Below are 26,001 nucleotides of genomic sequence, written 5' to 3'. Positions count from 1 at the left end.
AGCCAGGTTTACTACAGTTTCATTTTAAGAGATTACCCCCGAGAATCAAGTTCAACTACAGTTTACGCCTAAAGTCCAGTAAATGAATATACAGTGTAGCTTAAGTATATTTAAAAAAAAAAATTGAACGGCAAAATGCAGCTGAAACTCCCCAGAGGAGATGAAAATGTTTTAGTAAATTTATGAAATATTAAGTCTCACAAATTTATGCAATGTTAAGAATAGCAAAACAACTCCTCCTAGAGTGGTTAAACATCATACCACTAAGTTAAACATCCAGAACCCCCTCCCAATTAACATTTTTGTTTGAAGACTAACTATTTAATTTGAAATTTCCTCTTGCTATGCCAATTACATTTTAAAACTTTTTCCTGTGAAGTTTAAGTGCACTATCTTATTTTACGCACAAAGTACTACCAAAACCAACCCAGAATAGAAAAAAAAAATGTTTTTCTTGCCTCAGTACCAAGCACCTGGCAAGTAAATGGAAGGTTCCTGCAAAGCCTTAAAGGTTATTAAAAGCATTCCTCCTTTTCCCTGGGGACTTAAAACTCAGTTATTTTCATTCCTCCTTTTAAGCCTATGAAATTACATCATCTTTTCCCCTTTGATTTATACTTTATAATATTTTTTCCGCATTGTTCCTCAATTTGCTAATTCAGTAATAAATAAAACTCCTGTTGGCTTGTATAATGAAATAATAAGAGAGGAAATGCCCAGTATTGCATGTTTCTTTACAAAACAGGATCATTCATTATCTTAATTACAAATATTCTGTGTATAATTTTAATAATTTGCAATTCATTATTTGTTTCAACTACATAAGTCTTTGACTTAACTCGTCAAATCTTTGAGAAATAAACTAACAAACTGCCTTGGAAGGATCTCTACCAAAGCACTGTGATAGAGTACAAAAGTAAGAGCTTTCTATCTGCTCATAGTTTATTAACTTCCCCACAAATAGACCATAAGTCTACACCCAGGGTCAATTCCCTTCCTGGGCACTTGGTGCTCTCTAAGCCCAAGGTAACTTTACACCAACCCTCTTACTGGACTTACATCTGGGCCTGTTGCATTCAAAAGATTGCTGCAATTACGTTAGCTTCCCCTTGTAAAACACTAGTGTTCACTCCCATGCAACAGCTGCAAAAGTAAGACCCTCTGCTCTAACACTTAATGCCCTCTCCCTTTAGGCCCCTCCCCAAAATTAAAAGAAATTATCAATCAGCAGTAGCAAAAGAATTAGTATTAAAAACCCGGTTTAACAAAGTCATTGCAGTTGACAACCATTCAGAACAGGACTAGGAGGATAAAAAGCATTGCCTGGAAAAAATGAGACACCTGTCCCCAGTTGCAGAAGCCTAGAATTACCCACATTAGAAGAGACTGCTGGAAATGCCCCTGGCTAAAGCAGGATCAGCTAGAGCAGGTTGTCCAGCACCACATCATCCAGTTGAATTTTCCATGTCTCAAAGAACAGAGACTCCACAGCCCCTCTGGGAAACCCATTCCAGTGCTGGACCACACTCCCAGTAAAACAGTAGGGTTTTGCTTGTGTTGAGACAGACATTGACGTGATTTAATTTGCCTGCTGCATCTTGTCCTGTCACTGAGTGCAACAGAAATGAGCCTGTCTCCTGTATCTTCATTCATTCTTATTATATATTCATACAAATTGATACACTGAGTATCAGAGAGTACAAACTGATACCCTCTGAGCCTTCTCTAGGCTGAACACTTCCAATTCTCTCAGCCTCTCCTCATATGAAAGATGCTCTAGCCCCTTTATCATCTTTGTGGTTCCTGCACTGGACTCCCATTTAAATGGACACCATTAAACCTGTTTGCATCTTCTATTAAGGATCCCAGAACAGGACACAGCATTCCAGATGTGACCTCACCAATGCCAAGTGGAGAAGGAGGATCACCTCCCTCAGTTTATGGCACTGCAGCCCAGGGTACTCCTGATCTTTTTTTGCCACTAGGATTCATGCTGGCTCATGGTCAGCTTGTCCACCCAGACCTGAAGATCCTTCTGGACAAAGGTGCTTTCTAGCTTAGCAACACCCCCAGTTTGCTGGTGCAAGGCGCTGTAACTCCCAAGGCACAAGACCTCGCATCTCCACTTCTTGAGCTTCATAAGATTTCTCTGCTCAATTCTTCAGCCTGTCAAGGTCCCTCAGCATGGCAGCACAGCCACTGGTATATCAGCCACTCCTCACAGCTTTGTATCATCTATAAACTCACTGAGGGCATCCTCCATCTCATCATCAGGTCATTAATGAAGATGTTGAACAGCACTAGCCCCAGTACTGTGCCCTGAAGTACAGTAGCCCAGGAGACATCTGGAAAGAAGCTAGTCAGACAGAAGCCCATGGGTTTATCTACTTTAGGTGCATGGACAGGAATTGCTTTTGCCATGTCATACTTGTATGATAGTATACACATAAAGATAAGTAAGGTTGCAAAACAGTAGTGCAAGGTCTCCATACAGTCATTCCCCACAGAGCAGGTCTTGCTTCTAGGATGCAGATAAAACTTCCTGTCTGCCTAAATCAACAGTTCCTTCTAGGTCACAGTTCTCCCGAGATACCACGAACGAGCACAAATACATATACGGTCTTCAAAGCTGCATGATCTTTCCAAGTTAAAAATTATGCAGCCCTCCTGCCATAAAGTAAAGCAGGTCAACTTTTGGGTTTCATTTTCATATTTCTAGGAAGGCTCTTATTTCCTTCTTCTGAAATAGTCACGACATAGGATCACATCTGTGTACAGCTAAATCCACAAAAGGCAATAAATTCTGCTGTGACATCGTAAAGCAAGCATAAGTCTAACATTTAAATAGGGCAAATTACCCACATGTTCACATAACATAAAATTTTAAGTCAAGATAAATTCATGCAGAAACTTTCTCTAGAGCTGAACTGAACAGTAACAAAGTTTTTGCTTACAAATGACTACATCCATACTACTCCTCCTCATCAGCGTCTACTATAATCAGGCAATCAGGCACAATGTTTTCTCATGATCTTTCATCAGTTCATAAAAGAGATCGAACTCAATTGGGACTGACTGTGGCAGAAGGAACTGCATTATTAGATGACAATTTTAGTGGAGGACTTGCTTCCTCCTCCGTAGGAGCAAGGAAGACACTAATAAGCAACCTGCTTAGTAGCAGGGTGCATAGTAGGTTGAACTTCACAGGCTTCACACCCATTTTGTTACTTGAAAAAGTCACAGAAATTTCTTACCTGCAACAAATGACTGCTTTACAGGAGAGTGCCAAGTCTAGAAAGCTCTGCCTGACTTCAAATGAAAGGGCATACTTCAGTGTGTGGCCATCAATAATCAGGGCAATATCATTTTCCTTGCCCAGCGACTCCCCCAGACTGGTACAATGTTGAGTCAGAGAGGCTCTTGTTGCCTGAAGAAAAAACAGAAAGAAATCATGTTTCTTCATAATATAAGAACAGTGCATCCAAACTACAGCAAGGCATCTCCAGACTATGCAACAGAGCTCAGTATAGGTGCACGCAAATCAGCAGAGACATAAGTTTGTGTTTTTACAGGACCTCGTGCATAAATATTGATTTGTCACAAATCAGCAAAAGTTGCCTCCGTTTGCTTAGGAAACCATGTCTTGTTTCAGTGCAGACTCCAGCATCTCCACTACACAGTCCTGTATGATGCACGTGCCCACAGTACTTGGCATACATCCTTTTCAACTGTAGCCCAAATGAATTAACTTTCCTGGGCCAAACAGGTGGGAGGAGGATAAGGCCACTTTCACACAAAGGGGAGAGAAAAGGGGGGGGGAGGAAGAGGGAAAGCTGCTTTGCAATTCATTTTCTCTCACCCCACTCACTGATACAGTAGTCAAAACAAACTCACTCTGATTCACAAGAAAACTAGCCCCAAACTGGAGAAAAACTTACAGATTAAGTTAATGAGTATGGCAGACTGCCCAATTCAGCCCTTTCAGACTCGGACTACCTTTTGCACCTTCTTTATTACAAGAATGACTGCATTACAAGAATGACTGTTTCCCCATTAAAATATGAGGGATTAGATTTATGATTTCATGACTGTACCCGAAAATTTAACACAAAGTAGATGACTGTGCTTAAACCATTAGAGACCAGTGCTGGGAAAGCAAGGGTATGTCTTCAGGGAAAAAAGCTGTTTTATCTAGTTCAACACTACTATGCTGAACTTGCCACCCACTGCCGCATGAGAGGAGCCCCAAAGAGAAGATACAAGGACTCCCTGAAACAACATCCCAGCCTTGGCCATATTGATCAACATAACTGGTCTACTCTGGCCTCCAATCGGAAGGCCTGGAGACACACCATCTATAACGCTGCTGATGCCTTTGAGAACACACGCAGGATGACTCTTGAGGAGAAAAGGTAACGCAGAAAGAATCGTGCCTTGCAGAACATATCACCTAAGGAGTCTTTCTGCTGTGCCTTTTGCAACCGGACATGCCTGTCTCGTATCGGCCTTTTTAGCCACCAGCATGCTTGTGACAAACGTGGGTAGAGCCCTTCCCAAATCTTCGTTTGCAAAGCCTAGTCATGATTCTATAAGGAACACAGTTTCGGTAATGTTATCAATAACAAAATTTTATTCCAAGAACCCCCACCCCTGGAAACTTGGAGTGTCATTTCTTTGTCTTTACTGCTTCCTCTCAGTGTTGCTTAAACATTTTTCTTGCTCTCAAACACAAAATTAGCTCCCATCCTTTTCTTGAAGGCACCCACAGGATTAAAAGCTTCACTGACTATTTGAAACCAAGGGAGCCAGTCCCTGCCCTTATTTCTGGTCTAGCACTTTGGGCACTTCAAGGGAAACACCCTCATTTTTCACCTGACCCAAAGAAGTATGAAGGGCCACAGCCTAACCACTCTCTCCCACAGAGGCAGAGGAGAACCCTGAGGGCAAGTTTAGGAGGGTTATTCAATATCCATCATCGGTTGCTCAAAAGAAAAAAGCCACTTGGCAACAGCAAGACTTATAAAAGGTAACGTTGCTCATCAGATGAGATTACTATTATGTCCACAGCTTATTATCATAGCTATGCACAAGCCTCATCCAATTCATGCCCTGGTCATGGAACTTATTCATCTTATATATGATTAGTAACAAGGTTAATAATACCTCATAAGGCTATAAATTAAGGATTACAAATTGGGCACTTAATCTAACCAGCATTTTGTAAAACTCTTAATATACTCATCTATACACCAGTTAAATTACAACCTAATAGTTTATACAGTAAAAAAGCATGAATTATTATTTCTGTTTCTTCCAACTACTTACAAATGCTATGTTTTAAAAACAAAAACTACTGCTCCTGTAGGCCACTGCAATTAAGAAGAATAAACTAGACCTCAAACTCCCTGGGTATACATATAATGAAGACTTCCTAAGTAAGCAGAGGAACAAACATGCTTTTGTGGGCAACTCACTACTGGAAACTAGAGTAGAAATCTCTACTTTGATACCTAGCTTTTACTCTGTGTCTGACATCAAGGGATAAGTTTCTTCACATCAAGCGAAACTAAATAAATCCTTTACTAAAACAAGCATGGTGGAGCAGAAATCACAGTAATCTTAAGAAAGTATCTCGATAAACTCAGGCCTGTGGAATACCCCTGCCTTTTTACTGAGTACCCATAAAGTATAAAGGGAAAGTCTGTCAGGAGTTCTGACAAAAACAGAGTATTAGAAGCAAATATTACAAGCATCTCACTTAGCCATAATAAACTTTGTTTTCCTTCCCTCAAGATTTTCTTTAGACATACAGAGCATCCAGCTGCTCTGGGGAAGCCTAGAAAGGTCCCTGTCAATCAGACCTTATTGTACTGGCATATCAATTTCCAACAAATACTAAAAATACACAGTTTTAAGTAAAAGTCAGAAGGCGCAAAAACTGAAAAGTTCATTGGTTTTGTAGCTCTGATTCAGTGGGCTATTCCAATAAACATGTACACTTCATTAGCCAGTAGAGGACATGTGCACCTGCTTAAGCTGTCTGTTCAATCAGAGCAACATGATCAGTTTAGAGCTTCACTATGGCTTAAAAACTCGTAAGACCACTGAGCTTCAGAGCACAAACATGAAAAAAATGATCAACCACAGAACTCAAACTGAAGAAGATAAGGAAATTAGGTTTTAATTTATTTTTATTCCACTTCTGCACATTTGACATGACTGGGGGCCTTGTTTCTAAAAGTATGAACAAGTCTGACATGCATTTAAGGGAAATTATTATGGTCTCTCTGCTTGAGTTAAATTCAAGACAGGGTGCTATATTCCATAATCAAGCCATCTCACCTGCTTTTCCTGTTTGTTTTTCCATTTCCATTTTAACAAGTCACAACCACAAATACAAACAAACCTTGAACAGAGCATTTACTTGCATTACTGCCTTAAAATAAACGTTCAGATGTTATTGTTCTCTGTGTGCATAGTTTCCATCCAGAACACCAACATTATTAGTACCCTATTATAAATCTTCATAGCATAGTGTAATTTGTTGACAGGCAGAAAACAAAAACATCCTGAAGCAGAATTTGTGTGGTCTTTTCTCTGGACTGCACTCTCAGGATCTTCAACAAACCTTCTGATGGCATGCCTGTATAATCTCACTTTCTAAAACCTCAGAAAAAAACCCTGCTGAGCCCAACTTTGTATCTGAATTACAAAACTGACTAACAAAGTTTGGGATTTCCCAGGCTATTATTTTGTAGGTTGACAGAGCAAACACTAATACTTTTCACATGATGCTTAAAGTCAATGCAATCAGAGTGAATTTAATCAGAGCTCTGCTGACTTCTCTAAAAACAAGAGCAAACTCCTCATACTGTAATAAAAAAACATTAGGAACATTACTATATAGGTTATATAACTTAATCTTCAGCTGGATTTTTTGTGTGTGCCTTGGGGTGAGTTTTTTGTAGTTGCTGGGTTTTTTGTTTAGTGGAGACTGCCCAATTCCTCCCACAAGAGCTTGCGAAGTGTGCACACTATAGCAAGAAATGTCGGTGTGTGAGGCAATTCAACATCCAACACAGAACCCAGTATCAGACAGTTGCCAGGAAAAAAAAAAAAAAAGTTGATACCCAGAGAAGAACTGGACAATTATTATAAGATGATCAGCTCCAAACCACCTCTTCTCCTTCTTCCCCTGCATTTCCCCAGGAAGGTTCACAAAGTCACTGAGATGACAGTGAGAGACAGAAACAACAGAAATCTGGGCAGCCACGACACTCAGGTTTCATCATAAGCATACAGTGATACATGGTCCACAAGGCAAAAGATCTTGGGAAGAGAAAATGGCAAGTAGCATCACATAGGCAAGAAGGTCTCTTCAGCTGAAGAGAGCCACTCACCCCTGGATCTGTGACTTCTAATAGACATATCCCCATAAGGCCAAAATCAGCCTTACATTCTGGCCTTCCTGTGCACCTACATTTCATGCACCCTCCATGCGTGGCCATTCCTCCATCTCGGAAGACCTAACATGACTCTCGCAGAACAAGCTCCTGCAGTAAGAAATATTAGCTTATAGTTAAACTAACTTCTAATTTTAAGTCAACTGTATACACTACTTGCTTCTATATTTATCTGAAAAGTACTGCTAGCTACAGCAGGTTAAAGAATTTTCCAAGTTCACTTCTTCCATCATCCTATAATTAATTTCCAAACCACTAAGTCTGATACGAGATTTAAATTGCACAATCTGCTAACTCATTGAACTGCACTGCAGTGCCAGCTCAACTTATTTTAACAATCCAAGGATTTACTTTTTATGGCTTCTGTTTTCCTTCCTATGCATTGATAATCTGAATAGTAACATGTAACCATTTTTTTTTACTGTGCTAAAAAAAGTGGTTTCGACTCAAAATATCAGCCATGCCCCCTGCTCCCCAGTGTTAAATCAAATTAAATGGAAAATCTTCCAAGGACAGCTTAAGAATTAAGCAAGGACTCCACTGCATAACTGCATTCAAGATAACACTAGCCAACCCTACTCCATGGAAGATTTTCCACTACATATTAATTGCAACCTAAAAGCTTCACCACATGTTAGGTGAAGGCTTTGACTTCAATCTGCCTAGTTACTGTGCTAGAGAGATCTGTTAAGACATCCGGCAGAAGCAAATTTACAGGAGAAAAGGAATAATCAACATAAAAGCAAGAAAAAACCTAATGTTTAAACCAAAGCTGGCAAAACACTGTGTAACACCTGTTGGGCAGAAGAGTCACTGGAAGTGCTTTCCACAATAAACAGAATATTTACAAGAGCTAACCTTGAAACCTGTCTCGAAATCAAGAAAGAAATACCACTTCCTGAACTGATCCTCACTTTTGCCCATCTTACAAGTCTGGTACCAAACATGACTAGGACAGCAAACTACTTCAATTTCCAAAAGCAAATAGGCAAATTACAAAGACCTAGTTATAAGGAAGGGTGCAAAGCATATTGCCACAAAGCCTAGTGAAGATGACTTCATGTGTACAGCAAGAGTTCAGCTGCAGGACCTGTTCTCATTTTCCTCTGCTCCCTCTTTTTTGTGATTCCCACAATTGATCAGTCTTCAAGCAGTTGGTTTTTTAACTGCTTCTGTGTACTTTCAGAACTAGGCTGTGGATAGAAATACCAATCCAAGCAAAGTTGTGCTTGCTAGGTGCACTGTGTCAGCTGCTTACACGAACTGATAAAAAAAAAAAACCATGGCTTTTGGCCAACTAAATGGAAACTCAAAAATATCAACAGAATTGGAAATATCAAGTTACTAATATGAGGATATGCATGGCCTAATACAATCAACCTTATAATGACATGGAACTCCACATTCAACTTACGAAAACTTGCAGAGAAGCATTTGCATACTTTCTCAAAAATGAGGCAATTCTTAAGAGCATCCACAAATCTACTCTGGCTTTCTTACACCCTTAAAGCCATATGACAATACTAAAAACAAAAAAACCAAAACAAAATCAAACTTGACAGCAGTACGGACGTTATTCTTGCTACGTAGCGTGACAGATGAGGCAATACATGTTGAACAGAGCAGGTTATATTCCGGTGCAATACTTTCCTGCCTTCTGCCTTTGTCACTACAGCACAACACTAAACTCACATTCAGCTTACGACCCCCCTACTCCTTTTCTGCTCCCTATCTCATGTGGTTCACTGTGCTATAACATGATCTTGCACATTTCCTTTTACTCCATAGCTTCTTTTAGAAGATACCAGAATAAAGGACTAGAAATGCAGGAACGTGTCATCCCATGCTCATACAAGTACTGAGTGACATGAGGAGTTTGGAAGTGTCTCATAAGATGACCTTACCTAAAAGAGCAGCAGTAATACTGGGACTTGTGAGCTATGGGATTACAGGAGAAAACCCAAGAGGAGAAAATACACTAAGATGACTCATGGAAAGTTATGTACTAAAATTCCTCAATAATATGCAAGGAAAAACTATACAGCGCCATATGAAAATCCATCACCTCTAAGGTTCCTGTAAAGCCAAAAGAAGAAATATTAGCAGGAAGGTTGTTTTTTTACTAACTCACTGAAAACAGCACTATGGAGAGATGCCTTTGAAAAATCACACATTTCTAAAACTGAATTTTAAGAGTACACCCATTCCTTAGCTTTACAGGAAGAAGAGACTATAAGGACACTCTCTAGAGTTGAGAGTCAAGAGAGTCTTTGAAAGATGAACAGTAATGGAATGTCAGTAGTTCACTACTTCACATTTTAAAAGAAATAGTATGAGCATCTCCCAGTTTAGGAAGCCTTTAAAATACAGGATGCACTGCAAATTCAACCTGTACACACAAAACCATTCAGCAAATGGATCATGGAAGATCAGATCCCAGATGAATACCTTCAATTTACTCTTTTCAGTAAGATAAAAATTTAAGAAAAAAAACAAATGGGCTCATCAATAGCTGTTGCTCAGTACTACTGCAGTGCTTAGCCTGTGTCACATGCTGATTTCAAGAGATACATAGGAGCACACAGTGTGACTGCTCCAATGACACTTCACACTAATCAGCACTAACTTGATTTTATAAGTCCCAATCAATTACTTGACTTCATCACTTTGAAGTAATTCTCCAAAGAAAGACTGACAGGAATAACCAAGTGCCCCATATTCCCTCACTAATATAAAGCAAGCATGCTTTTGACTGAACTTCAGCCTGAACTAATTATAAGACATTTGATCTCAGATTCCAGTGACAGAAATGCCAAAATAGCTTAATATTCTCCAAGCCTGGTGGGAACAGGACCATGTATGTACAATCATTGGAAAATAGTCTATTCTAAACCATTTCTGCAGGTGCCATGTAGAAAACCTGCCATTTCTAAATCATTCCTAACAAGATTACTCACAAAGCCCCTGGAAGAGTCAATTGAACTCTGAGTAGTATGAATGGGTAATTCTTCCAAAAGATGTTATTATGGCCTTCCCACAAGAGTTTGAAGTTGATCAAGCAGCATCTGCATTTCTCTTATGGAAGTATTTAATAAGCCCAGATACCACAGTTACACAACGCCAGCAATATGCCATCTGTTCATCCAAACCCATTTGTGATACTAAGCTCACTGTGGTGTTTAAAGACTCATTACATATAAAATACTAAGCAAATATTGTTAAACAGAAAGTGTAAATATCATTAAAAACAAAGGCAAGACAAGAACCCATTCCTAAAATATGCCAACCAAACGACTCACTGATTCTACACAGCAGAACTTGCTTGTTTAATAGCTCCATGATTCTGCTTGATAAATACTATCTCCTACCATGCCAAGAAAAACATTGTATGGAGGACCCAGAGATATTAGATAGCCTCATTCAGATCATTTTCATAGCTTTGAATTTAACTTCAATCTGAAATTCCTTCACAGTTAGCCAAGTAATTTAAAACGTCTATATACCAAGAGTTCTTAATCTGCATAGCAAGTCTCAGGTTATCACATATTCAGACCAAATCTTGCCTTGATATTATATAAACAGATCATATCAATATTTTTGTCTCCAGGGGCAGCTGAAAGTCCAGATGAATTCGACCATCAAGAGCTATAAAACATGCTGTAGATGATTACTCTAGGATGTTTTCAATTCTGCAACAAATTGATTATGCAGGAGCCAGGGAACTTGGTTAAATAGGGAAGAAAATATACCCTGAAGGAACATCTATCCTATCATCAGTACGTCAGTCTCCAAGCATGTTCCACATAGTTTAAAAAGAAAAATGGAACAGACCTTTTTACAAGCTTTGTCTGATCACAGAAAAATCGTCTCCAAATGTCTCAGTCAGATATACCATCTCAAACACATATCCTGTATAAAGTGTTGCAGGTACTTCAAGATCAGGGTAAGGAAGAGCATGAAACAGCTGACCATTTGAAGACTATGGGGTTAAATGCTCAAACAAGCTTAAAGCTGAGTTATCAGATGGCTGAAGCTCTCAGTAAAGAGAAGCAGTGCCTGTATTAAGGAGAGTTGGAGGTTTCAGGGGGAGAAGGAGAGAAGAATTAGGAGGAAAGAGAGGCTTTCGCCAAATTAAGAAGCAAAATTGATTTGTTCAAGATTACACTAACTAGTCATCTCTCATCTTGCAGATTAACTGTCATGGCAGTGTGTGCTGCCAGGAATGGTGGTACTAGTGTTTTAGCCTTCTGAAACAAAATCTGCAGTTTCCTGCAGCGTTAGTTTTTCCTCAGATTAAAGAGAAAGATGCTGATTATAGCAGTGGCATCTTAAAAATGTGAATCTTGACTTGAAGCCTTCACTAAAATACTGATTTCTTAAAAAAAAGAAATCAAGGAAAGTGTCAAAAGTCTCAGCATTCTCAGACCAAAGAACTGACATCCTAAGTAGTTATCCAGTACAATATGGCTGCCAAAGGCATCATCTTAAAAGCCACGAGCCTTTTGCAATCCTTTGAGTTCTCAGAGAGCAAAGCCTGCAGCATAAGAAACAATGGTAGAAACAAGTGAAGTCAAAGAGACAATTAATCAAATGTTCTTCAAATGCTATGAAAGACAATACCACATTTTTTCAGTGTGGCATTTTTTAATATTTCTAACTTTACCAAGAAACATCTGTATCCTGGGAAGACCAAGGATTTCAAAGACTATAGACAAAACCCTGTTCTCTTCACCCTAATAACAGCATTAGGCTTATTACATGACTTTCATTTACTCCACAACTGCTCTATGTAAGTCAATCTGTGCATTGCTTTCAATACACATTAGATGTTTGACTACAGAACAGTTTTAAAAACAACCTTGTTCTGGACACTTTCACACCTGCGTGATTACTAAAAGTAACTGTACTCTGCAAAGAGGAAGCAGTCTGTAAGTTTTGCTGATAAGCTAGAATGACTCAGTGTCTTTATATTTTGATATTTCACCTTTATGAAATTAATTCATTCAACAGAATAGGCTTTTTATTTCCTTCCACTTTTGTCAAAAAAGTCCCGATTACTTTTCCTCTTTCAAATATAACAGTCAACCTTTTCCACAGCAGAAGCAAGCTTTTGTTTAGACCCCCAAGGAAGTTACATTTCTGCAAAGTAATTTCTCAAAGATAAAAATCAACCTTTCAGATCAAGAAAACAGTACAACCTTCTGCTTTAGATCATGATGATGTAGGATTCTCTGTTACAGTGTCCGAACCACATGCTTCTGTGTTTTGTTAATACACTCAGATGCCCACAAACAGCTAAGGACTATTCAGCCAAGAAAATTACTCTGGTGTGTGGATATACAAGTCAGCATGTAATACACTCCCCTCAAAGTAAAAAAAAAAAAAACAAAACCAGGAGGGGAGTTATTTCTCCTCATATAGCATCACAGAATGGTTTGGGTTGGAAGAGACTTTAAAGATCCTCTAGTTCCAACCCCCCGCCATAGACCAGGTGGCTCAGAACTCCATCCAGTCTGGCCTTGAACACTTCCAGGGATGGGGCATCTGCAACTTCTCTGGACAAACTGTTGCAGTGCCTCACCACCCTCACAGTAAAGAATTTTTTCTTAATATCTAATGTAAACCTACTCTTGCAGTTTGAAGCCATTCCCCCTTGTCCTGTCACTGCATGCTCTTGTAGGAGGTCCCTCTCCATCTTTCTTGTAGGCTCCTCTCAGGGAGGCCACAATTGGGTCACCCCTAATAGAGTGATAGGGTGCTTTAAAGAACTAGATCTGTGCTACAGATGCTTTTTCATATGTTTATATCCCTATCTGTGTATGGGGTTTTTTATATACATGAAGCAGTGCATACATATATTATGATTGATATATATAAAATATAGTTAACCTGATTCAATGAAATCAGAACAAACTTTCCTTAGAGAAATAACAGCCAACAACACAGCCAAGGCTACACTAAAGGAGTTTTATCATTGCTAGCAACTAAGGAATCCATGTTGATATTAACGTACAAAAGACTGAACACTAGTCAAAATTAGAGACTAGATGACAAAACTCATCTTTTCTCCAAAACAATATCATGCACAGGAAACACAATATTGAGTAGATTGATTTGTACAACAATTTGTACAACATGCTCTTCTAATGTTGCACTTACTTTGTCGGTACAGACATAAGCATGTTTCAGAAACACGCTAAGAAAAAAATTTCATATTTTCAAGTCATATTACATAGGCAGTCTGGAAAAGAAAAGGTTTTGGTTTTACCTTTTCACCTAAGGTAATGTCAATTTGTAAGACATCACAATAAAGTTGGAAGAACAGAATTTTCCTCTCAAAAGACTAATAAAATTTAAATAGGGCTAGGGAAAGCTATAGCTTCAATTATTTTTAGTCTTCCACTCTCAATTTCCTCTCCAAAATCCCCCCTTGAAAAAACCCCAACCACTATTAGCATCTGTGCAGTTAATAGTTCAGTTGCATGCTAGTGTAAGTAACAGAGGCCATACCACTGTCAGAGTTCATAGCCAAAGTTATTCCCGCACTTAAGTAAAAGTAAACTGCTTTGAGAATTAAGCCAAACAGCAAACTATAAACTCTAAGCTACTCAAGACAGACTCAGACATGCAACGAGCCAACTTGTCATGTTAGTCTTCCTTTCAAGTGCTTGTGTACTATCAAATCTGGTTCTCCAGGCGAAGCAGAGCAAGTTCCAGAGTGAGTGATTAGCGCAGGCAAGCTCTGTAATAAAACTGACTTTTAAGAAGCAGATTGCTTTTAACCCAAATTGTTTGCTTAAAGCTCTGGTTTTGATTTAGACACAATACAGGTATTGAACAGAAATATGAGAGAACTTACAGTTCTTGAAATACCCTTTGAGATTTTACTTCTACCTTTACAGCATGACAAGCATCAGAAGTACTTATGCTCCTTGGACTGCATATTTTTCCTTTTTACCCATGGTTCACCAGGCAAATAAAGCAACACACAAAGGTGTTGCCAGAAGGATCTGATATAAGCTGTACTCCCATGATCTTATCTCTTCCTCAACAGCCTCCCAGAAATGGGGAACATGCACACTCATTGATTCCATCCAACTGGGATCACTTTGACTTCTTAAAGAATTAGGTCAGGCTTCCTGCCCTTTGGCAGCTGCTCAGGAGTAAGCAGGCTATCTTAGACACTTCATTCCTGGCCTCAGTCCCATCTGTGCCCTCTCAGGACTTCTAACAAAACAAGAGCCCAGCAAGCAGACAGCAAGGCAGCCTTCTCCTGCTTGAGCCAGCCCCCTCAGTAAGCAACTACAAATAAGGTACTTAAGCCTGACCATGCTTCTGTTTAAGACAAAACAGCACCCAAATTGCCCCACAAGGGCAGATAAAGGATGTGGAACACCTTGAACAAGGAAAACACCAAGCATGCCCTAAAGGACAAGGGCCTGGACACTCCCACACGTGGGAAACACAGACTGTCAGAGGAAGAAGTGGAGACAGGAACACTGGAACAGCAAAGATGTAGGGAAACTGAATTTTCCCTCATGTTTCAAAACTAAAAGTGAGAGCTCTATAGCTTTTCATCCAAGCAAGAGGACAGTAGCAGATCTAAAACCGTTTACCTTGGACTACAGTTTTTTAAATCCATAAATTACAGTGAGAAACTATACAGGTACACACAGGGAAGGAGAGAGATGCTACTGGGTAAAACAAGCAAGATACCAGGAAACACTGCTGCTAGGTCAGCAGAGATCTTTACTATCTGAACAGTTCTAGACCTATAGATCAAATAACTCTCATTCAGTAATTGAAGGAAAGTGATAGGAGAGCTATCCAAAACACTAGCACTGGCACAGCACATAAATAAGAAAACTAAAGAAGTCAGTGTCATAATATCAAGATTGCAGAAATCCAGATAGCTATATACTTGTCCAGCTGATACAAGACCCATAACTGAACTATCTGCAAAGCATTAGATCATGAAATGAGAAAAGCATGGCAGAATTACCCAAACAGTTGTATGCAAGCCAGCCTGTTGAATCTACTTACTAGTTTTGCTCAAATAAAATTAGTCAGGATGCAAACTCTTCCGTTGCAGTTTGATTACCAAATTAGTACTACACAACAATAACATCAGATAAATACCATAAGATTGTCCAGCTTTAACAACTTTGTCAGAAAAGGTCTATAAACAGATTTTCTAGTAGAGTTCTACCAAAGTCAATTAATGCTTGATGTTATTTACCTTCAAAACACCAAAAGAAATGCAAGTTTTCTGTCTTGCAATCCAAGCTTAGCAGATTAGAGTGACGAAAGGATGAAAACTGCTGCCCAAAGTTGTTGTGGAAGCTGCATCCCCAGACATATTCAAGGCCAGGTTGGATGGGGCCCTGAGCAACCTGATATAGGGAATGGTACCCCTGCCCACTGCAGAAGGAGTTGAAACTAGATCATCTTTAAGACCGCTTCCAACTCAGACCATTCTACAATTCTATGAAAAATAAAGAGGTCTGAAAAAGAAAATATAAGCAAGCTTTGTTGAAGCAATTCATATTACTTCAACTGGCAGCACATGTGTGAGCAAACTAGATGTGGCACAAATCCAAACCCGCCCTCCTGTCTTTAGTTCCACCCTTTCAACAGGGCACAAGGCAGGCAGCTCCTCCAGCCCATCCATTGCCATAAGGTACACAACAACCAGCAGCAAGGTACAACCTCCACTCACCTCCTGAAGTCTCAGAAGGGCTACCTGAGTGTATGGACCAGCTCACCACAGGTAGTCCACAAGATGCAATACAATTGTCACTTTTTATAATGATTTTTACTTCAATTCCAAGTCAAATTAATTTAATTTATTTTATAAAAAGGGTCTCCTACTATACCACAGCTTCAACTGCTCAGAAGAGAGTGGGTTTAATGATAAAACTGAATGGCTGGGGGCTCCTGAAGACCCTGAAGCCTATACAGAGGGTTTTAAGAACATGAATATAACATAACATGAAAACATGATAAAACATGAAAAGCTAAGGGTTTACAAGAGATGATAGTACAGGGCACCAAGATTTTTCTGAATATCAGTCAGTAGCCTGAAACTATTTTATGCTACTTGACTCTCTTAAATAGCATTACCTTGTCAGCATAGGCTATATCCTTAGGAAAGGGTGATGTGCATGAACAAGCACACATCTCCTGACTGTAGCTTCAGAGAGGCACTGCATGGTCATGGTCTGGCCTTGACACGTCCTTATGTAGTGGTGGAAAAGGATACAAGCAGGAATGAGGGCAACTTTGCCACCGGCCTCCTTGAAGATCAAAGGAAGGAAATGACTCCACTCAACTGTTCCCTAGGCAGCAGTCCTAGTAATTTTGATAACTAAGATTATTTGAAAAAAATATAGTAAAGTCTTCAGCATTCTGAGCACCTCCAAGCTGCACAGGAATAGAAAAATGGCCTTCACTAAACAAGTCCTATTTAATATTACATAAAATTACACTAAAACGCCATCTGCCCTTGTCATCACAGCCTTTAATGTTTAAGGCAGTTTCTTGCTCATCCATAGTTCAGCCAGCACTGAAATTCCAGACAAACGGCCCATTTGAAAGACTACATGTGTTCACTCGACAATTTAGTGTCTTTGTACTTTCAAAGCTACACAGGAGACAACAATCCCAGGTAGTATGTTTGAGAGGAAAGAAAATGAGATACATTTGCTTGTTTCAGTGACTGAATTACTTATCCAAGGACCATTTTGTAAGAGCTGTCCTGATGCTCGACTAAGGTTAGCTTTCAAGGAACTTCATACAACTACTTTAATAATCTTGAAGTTCTGATATTGATAAGAATCTGCGGGAGAGCTCTCAAACAAATAATAACTCACTGAAATAGTCTTAATATTATATAACCTTAATATCATGTAAAAATTGGTTTCAGCAATTTAGTATTTTAGATCTAATACAAAATCCACAAAAGCCTTCTCCAAGTCACCAAATGCTTTACCTGAAGCAATGAATTATCACAAGAATCAGAAATACCAAAAATAATGAAGTTTATCCCAGCAGTTTTTTAGACCGTATGCAAGACCTCTGAAACTCAGAGATGCTGAGCCCCCATTTATCCCAACTTCTCAAGTCTCCAAATACTGCATTCCTCCTAAAGCTTATTTCATTAGCTGACAAGGTGATCGTGTTCACACACTAAAAAAAGTCTACATTAATGTACTGTTTCAAAAGACAGCACCATAATGATTTTCAGAGCTCTAATTCCTTTGCAAAGAAACACACAGTTAAGGCAACAATATTCACGACTTTAAGAGCAAAATATTGATTCTGACATCACACAGGCTGCCTTTCTGACTACCTAAATTGCAATCATACCATGTGGGAACTAGGTATTTAGCTGTAACCAATTTGGACATTGAAATTAGTTAAGGCAGAACACCACCTTTCGGAAGATACTAGCAGAATTGAACAACAAAGAGTCTACCTTTAAATAACATGCAGCAGTAATTATCCTGAGCTTGGTCAGTGGTCTTGCTACAAATACATCTGTACTTTGCTGCTTCAAGTTTCCTTCAGGCCCTAGTTAACCTTTGCTCATAAATAATGATGTGTTCCAAAAATGCTTAATGGAAAAGAAAATTGTAACCAGCCAACTGTACACGAGAACCCAAACTCAAGATTACTGAAACTGCATTTATTAGGCAGCAGACACAGTCTTAAAATCATACTGGCCATTTTCACAGCACAATGTATTCTATGTCTTGTTCAACGTCTTATTAGAACATTAAAAAAAAATTTTTCCTATTTTAGTCCATGTTATTTAGTCTATTTAGTCCTTAAAATATGCAGTTTACTATAGTTCATACTAGCATCAGGCTTCTGTTAAGTATCTATGTAACAAGCTTCTATCCATTTTTTAAAAAATTATCTTAGAATATCAATGAGAGCAACAATAACAGCATGTAAATTAACAGCCAATTAAAACCCAAGTAAGGAATCAGGCACTTTTTTGGAAGATGCATCTGTGACAAACAGAGGTACTCCAAGATTTTATGTTCAGTGAGTAGGCAATGCAAGGCAGTTAGGTCAGTAAACAGTCAAGGTAACTAATTCCCAGTGCAGAGATTAAGTCAGCCTGAGTAGGAGTGCTTCGTCACTTATAAAATTAAGAGATGTCCTAGATCCGTGCTTAGTCCTACATGACTACCATTATTTTGAATAATATTTAGTTTGAGAATTTCCTGTAAGTGACCACCACAAAAAGTTACATTGAAGCCCTATGTTGCTCTTGGGAGGTTAGTAACTCTACTATGGTTCTGTACAAGAGCTACAGCAGCAACTTTTTGTTTCCTTGAGCACGGCACCTTCAGCTCCTAGTATTCTTGGCAAACATACTTTCTAACACTTTTTGCCAGAACTATCCCTCTGATTTGCAGATTTCCTTAACTGAAGGGCTGTGTGGCTCCTGGGTGCTGCACAACCATGAATCAAATTATTTGTCACAAGGTATACTTTATTAGTAACCTCAAGTAGCTAAAGAATTTCCATTTCTTCAGAAGTTTCACATACTTCCTTCATACAAACAAAAACCCCAAAAAAACCCCAAGCACCAAACAAACTAAACAACAATCTGTTGCCTTTTCTCCCTCCAAAACCATCACATTCAATTTCTCCACTGTCCTTACTTGACTTCTCCAAAATACTCTGTCCACCTATAATAAAAGTTCCAATAAAACTGCTAATGTTGAGTAACGAACCACAGAGGAAAGTGCAACTTTTTTTAGCTACTCTATACTCTGCCAGACTCCCACAAATAACTCATTCTATTCCCTTCCTTCCTCTAAAAGAGACTTGCTTATTCCTTGCAGATTTAAAAGAAAAATACATTTAAACTGACATGTATTTGTTGGCAATTGCCACTGCTAGGAATGACTGCATGGCATAAGGTGTCTAGAGGTCACAGGGCAGCCCATACCTAGATGCTAGTTCTGTTTAACTTGAACTGCTCTATATTATAAAGTAGGGCTTTACAACAGCATTTCACATAAGTTCAGACTCATCTCTGCATTCAAATCTGGCAAAGTCTTAACACTGCTGATCAATATTCCTTACAGCTTAAACGAATATTCTATTCCCATATACAGCTGGTGAACACTGACATGTCCTGGACATCCACAGGTAGTTCAGGAAGCAAGAACAGCTCTGCTGCTGCCCTGTTCATGTCTCACTGCTTTAGTCTAATTCTAGGAAGAACTGAAAACAAATCTTATTGACACACTATAACTGTTGCCCAGCAGAGATACTGCTACCTGCTCAACAGAGAAGCTGGCCACAACACCTGATTTGCTTTTATCCTGATGGCTTCCAGCACTTTTACTTTTTTTTTTAAAGCCAAGAATATAAAGATGCTCTGTAAGAAAGCCCCAGGCAGCCTTTTCTTTTCTAGTCAAATAAACACCATTCCCTGAAGTGAACACTAACTTTCAAAGACTTCTTTTTCCCTGAGTTTTAAAAACACACCAGCTAGTTCCCTATCAGTTTACCCTATACATCTGAAGTTTTTATTGAAGTTTATCTAATAAATATGATACCCACTTCAATTACTAAAAATAATTTTAATAAGAAAACTCCTGAAAATCATCAAGATCGTGTTTCCTTTTTAAAATTAAACCGCCAGAGTAATTTCCCTAAAGATTTAGTTATACAATAGATTTATTTTATTAATATTTACTAAACCTATTAACTCTGTCTACTGAACTGTAGAGTTTGTCTGTCAAGCCCTGGATAGAACTATAAATCCCTTGAGAACTTGATAATATTAAACCTACTATAGACAGACCAATTAAGTTTTAATAACTTGAAAAGAAAGTACAAGTTTTCAAAAAAATCAGCTAGTTAAGTTGTGAACCCATCCCCCCTTTCCTTATGTTATCTACAGATAAGTTCTGAAATTTTAATTCTATAATCAAGACAAATTATTACCATACCAACCTAGATCTTACAAAGCTCCTTCACTATTAATTGGTTTTATTAATCCACATTTCTCCAAAGTTCTATAGACTACTAAACTCTGTATCCAAACATACATGCTCTGCTGACCTTCACCCCCCCCCAAGGGCATAGAGTTCTTGAAGCCAGATGACCTTGGTCACCATTAGCCATGTAAATGGTCCCTAGTTGTACTACAGAATTTGATACCACATCTTTCTACAAATAGCTGTATTTCAGTGAATACTACACTTTAGCTACAAGAACTTGAATTAATAACGGACACCAAATTCCTCAATCTTTCAAATCAGAGGAAAGCTTCATTGTGACGTGTCAGTTTTGCTGGACACAGAAAATGGACAAAGATTTTACATCCAGCTTTCCACTAAGTACTCACTGTCATTTCTCAGTCTTCTAGTGCAGTTTGGATATTGTCAACCTATTATCAATATGATCCCAGGCTGAAAAACACTTGAATATACAGCTGTCTCAGGGGTCACTTGCTCTTTTCCAGAGTGTCACAGCAGATCGGAGTTGAATGCAGGCTGCACATATTAGCCTGAAGAGGAAGCAAGTGCTTAAATCTGGAAAGCTTGTATGAACATTAATTTCTACTCTCCAGTCACTGTTTCATATGCTAGCAGAGGCCCCAAATCAGAATATTCCACAGCTGAACAGTTCTTGTCTCAGAGAAAAGATGTGCTCCCAAGATTAATCTGAAGGATGTTAATGCCTATGGCCATACTTCAAACAAGAGGGACATGCAGGTAGAACTGAACATCCAGATTACCTTTCTAGGATGAAGTTAGTTATACTTAGTGTTCCACATAACAAGTAAGAAAAAGTAAAATCATCTTGCATTGAACAATGCTCTTGACCTGACCAGAAACAAACACAAAAGGATCCAAAGGCACATGCATTTAACAAACAAGCATATTAGCAAAATGATGGACTAGATAACCAGGTTTTCACCTAAAATTTTTGAGGGCTTTGTTATGTGAATTGCCATACTGGATCACTTATGTCTCTTTCACCATAGTGAGACAGGAGGTAGAACACAGCTGTGTAAGTGAATGGCTAAGTTCACTGAGGAATTTGATTGTTTTCCTAAACTAGCCTATTTCTGGATAGAAGCAAAGAGGTCTACCCAAGAGGAGCACAAGACTCAAGCTGAATGAACTGAAGAGATTACACCAATTCTAAACTCATGAGGTAATTAATCTATAAGTCTTATTAACATGACCATAAACCTGGTGTCCATCAGGAATGCCAGGACACTCTTACCTTGCCTGGCTAGCTTGAAAACCAGAGTGCATGACAAGCATACGTACATACATACGACCACAACCCAGCATGATGGAAGCTTCAGGAGGACATATGAATCACCTCAGCTCTGATGAGTACCCATTCCTAAAGGTCTCCAAAAGAATATTACATTCTGACACTTCAGAACTGTGATTTTAGACCTGCTTAGAACACAGGTTATGATAATTTAGGATTTAGGAATTAGTTGAAAATTCAAGATATCCAAATCACTTTTATCTTGGCAAGGAGATCACACTCATTACTTAGATTTGTAGAAGATAAGCTGATTAAAACACTTAGTAAATATGAAAGAGAAACACTGATCCTCCAGCATCACTACCTCAGTTAAATTACTCGAGATACTGAAGTGTGAAAATGCACCTTAACACATTTTTCAGTTAAAAAAAGAAAAGCATATAACACTGTGGCAAAGGTAGGCAAGAACCCTACAAGTCACTAAAAGATTCCTCTGATCAGTTCTACTCTATGTAGAAGGTTAAAAAGCAGAAGGAACACATACTTAGTCAGGTATTGAAGTCATGCAGCTAGAGAACTGTTTAATTGTAGTTTCTGACAGACTGATCAACACAGAGAAATTCTATGGGACTTCTTCTAGCTTCAACCAGATGTAAAACATCTTTTTTTCTTCATTTCCATGTGAAGGAGATGTATTCCTTTATGTGACTGATAGGCAGGCTTGGAGTAATCAAGCTTCAGCTGCAAGAATGATCCTCTAATTATCATGAAAAAGCAAATAATCTTCACAAAAGGATTTAACAAAGTAGTAGTAAGTCAGTATTATGGGAACCAAAAAAGTAAGACCACAGATATTCATATTTCTATATTCTGAATATATGATTCAGAATATATGATACATACCCTAACTGTTACCCTGAAACAGTTAGTTCTCCACTACCTTCGTTAAGTTCACACTGCAGATAAATAAATCCTATTGCTTTAGGCTGGCTCTGCACCAAGAAAGGAACACTGCTTATTCTTAAAACCTGCACACAAACTTTCACAAGCAAGAGACTCCCCTTCAATAAAAGCAGAAGATCAGATACAAAAGTGTCTTGAGAGGAGGACTATTTAGTTCTTACCCTTCATCACAAAAGATAAATCTGAATTCTTTTTACAGATGTGCAGTATTAGCCATGTCAATCAAGAGGATCATTATCCAAAACTCATCTACCTACACATGACACCAGCTTAGCCTTATTCCCCTCAAAACACACCATCATGATTTAATATCAGCAAAAACTGCATTTTCTGGTAGCTTCTCATTTAACAAAATCCATTTAACACTTCATTATGCATCCTTATGTTTCCGTCCTCTCTTGTGCTTAACAGAAATAAGCATTATCAGTATGCTGCAAAGAATCCCATCTTCAAAGCACACAGATACTTCCTTCACCATCCAGCTGAAGCCATTATTATATTGTTACCTACACAACAGAAAATAGATCTAGATAATACTCAGGATCATCTGCTGATACAAGCCTTCACACATGTGAAGATCATTAGCAGTTTTAAGAGAAATAGAGTTTGTTCCAAGTAATTTTCTTCTAACGGATGAGAACTCTTATAAACAAGACAGCAAATTTTAGATGGAATACAGGGAACACACACCCTGCCTCTCCATTTCTATGTAATATGATCTATTCTGTCCTAAAGCATGGACAAGGCATTAACCCCCTAAATACCTGCAGCTTAAATCTGCAAGACCTTTTCTGGCTTTTGTCAAAAACCACCACTCATAAAACAAGATATGAAAGTAAAAGTAACTTTGAAAATACTGTGTTTGCTTTTTTAAAAGCATCCCCCACTCTCAAAATTTCAGCTATGGAAAGAAGAGTTATTTAGTAACCTTCTCTTAGGACTCCTAAAGGTCCTTGCATTCCTTCAGGTCCAAGTACCTCCACTTCATCCACATCAACTATCACAGTGCCAGAAAACACCAAGAGAAAAAACAGCCACAGATAAGGGAGAACAGCCATTAATGAATTCTGAAAAGCAAAAGCAGGATGAAACAAAAATACCAGCCCAACTCATTCACCACTCACAGCTCAAACCTATTAGTATTACTTCCTGAAAAAATGGTAATCTAACACTTAAGTTACACAGCCCTGTGTGTATTTAAACCTACAGGTCCGGGTAACACCTATATTCTTTCATTTCTAATTCTACGCAGCACACTCAAATCAAAGCAGCTTTTCACACTAAGAGCTGTATATTTTCCACATCCATACAACTAACTTTCTATGCAGATTAGCAAGTACCTGGAGTTATGAAAGATCCTATTTGTTCCTCAAAAACAAACAAGAAAAACACTAAACCCCTTCTACCTAACATTTTTGAAGACTTATCTGACTACTAGACGCTGTTCCTTATGTAACCACTTACTGGTTTGATAGCTATTTCCAGATTAAGAAAAATAGAAATTTGACCAATAAGAAAAGCTTGGTACAATAGAGAAATGTATTCTTTTCCTAATTAGCTTCCTTGGCAAATCCCCAATGTCCACAGAAGAGCTGATTACTATTCCAGGCTGACTGTAAGTTACTACTGAAGTAACTTACTAGCCACAAGTCACTAGAGGACCACGGTAGATGCCTCTCTGAAGGAGAGCTGATGCTTGGCTAAAACTGAGCTTGCCTGCACTTTTCCTTGGTCAAAGCATGTGGGCAGATGATAGCAGGAGAGACAAAAATCCCAGTTTCCTCCCTAGTGCAACACACAAGATGTAACCTTCAAAGCATCTACAAGGTATTAGTAGTACAGAGCTTGTTATCGTCTTCGCAGCCGTATCTGCATCCCTTATTATCTTTTAGTATGACTGAAGTACACATGATACCAATGCTTTGGAGCATCTGGAGTACTAGGTAACTCTGGTTTTAGTCTGAAAAGCTGACAATAACTTTACCCCCATTTTTTGGGAGTAATAGGCATGACATCACTGATAAGGCACAGACGTCCTTCCTCTCTCCTGCAAAAGAACCAGGATCCCAAAAGCAACAGAAGCCAACTTCTGCTTACACCTTTAGTCATATCTGATTAACAGACACCAGCATTGAGGGTTCTTACACCGGAGTATCAATTTGCTGTGGGTTACACATCTGTGTATAACGCCAGATGATGACTGTCAGTCCAGGCACATGGGTTCTGCAGAACACACTCACTGTGCAGCTCCATATACATCAACAAAATTACTTCATAGCAAAATACTACCTACAGGTTCAGAACTGTGTCCCTCCAGTGTTGCCCTTCCACTACTATTAAATACAACTCCATGTGATAAGCAATTGATACAGCTCCCAGCTCTTCTTTCTACAGGACTGATGGGGAGGAACACACCCAGCATTCCTTGGCTGTAATATCCAGTAGACAGGGTCTCTCTGAATAATCCGATTTCCCTTCTTCGGCTACCCCTCTCACTTCTCTCACAACTCAAATTCTAAGAGATGCCAATGAAAGAAATTTTTCCAGGTTAAGAGCTGCACAGTAAGACTTTATGGTGTTCCAATTTAATTAAGCAGAAACTGAGTCCAAGAATTACATTCAAAGTAAATCTGGTGCACAAAATATTCTCATTTCAAAAACCTTTATTAGGAAAAGAAAAAAACAAGTGAGTATATGTATGCATCCGGTTAAGTCTATAAGGGATAGACATTTGCAGATTATTATGCTAAGTTTCTAGAATTCGGCTGAATCAAGCTAGGGATTAGTCTTTTCTATTCCCAGGAGTTCTCTGAAGAGAACAGAAATGATTGATTTTTCTCCTGAAGCGTATGACTTCGAAAAAATTTAGCTCTCAAAACCAAGGCAAGACAGTTGTTCGATCACATCTCACCTGCTACTGCATGCCAAGGAGCAGAAGTGGGGGGGAAAAGTCACACAGGGACTGCACAAAGGGGTAAGTGTATCAATATTTAAAGGCTCTAAGCTCAACCTGGATCTTGTAAAAACTCATTTTTAGTATTAATGGATTTCAGAGGTGGAATATATTAAATATAATGCTACAGAATTCCAGTGTGAGAATCTTCTAGTGATAGATTTTAAGCTCGGTTGAACAGGAGACAAAATTTCTGTTACAGGTGTAACACAAAATAAATATTACTATGGAGATCCCACACTGAAAAATTGGCAGTAAGTAGCTAGAGACATCTTAGAATTAAAAGAACTAGCAGTAATTATCAACAAATCACAAGTCTCCTATTCAGACTTACAAAAAATTCAATTCTACATTCAGAAG

The 26,001-nt window shown here is 38.7% G+C and overlaps 1 protein-coding gene across 5 annotated transcripts in view; it reads right to left on the bottom strand.

Moving 5' to 3' along the window:
* ATP8A2 (ATPase phospholipid transporting 8A2) overlaps window positions 1-26,001 on the bottom strand; it is a 318,786-nt gene that overhangs the window by 198,069 nt on the left and 94,716 nt on the right. For all 5 annotated transcript variants that reach the window (XM_032678118.1, XM_032678117.1, XM_032678121.1 and 2 more), the window contains one exon: window positions 3,255-3,427. In XM_032678118.1, coding sequence (XP_032534009.1) covers window positions 3,255-3,427 — 173 coding nt within the window. The remainder of the gene's footprint in view (window positions 1-3,254; window positions 3,428-26,001) is intronic.

Source organism: Chiroxiphia lanceolata, chromosome 2 (assembly GCF_009829145.1).
Source record: "Chiroxiphia lanceolata isolate bChiLan1 chromosome 2, bChiLan1.pri, whole genome shotgun sequence".
Lineage (NCBI taxonomy): Eukaryota > Metazoa > Chordata > Aves > Passeriformes > Pipridae > Chiroxiphia > Chiroxiphia lanceolata.
This window is presented reverse-complemented; position numbering and strand designations above follow the sequence as displayed.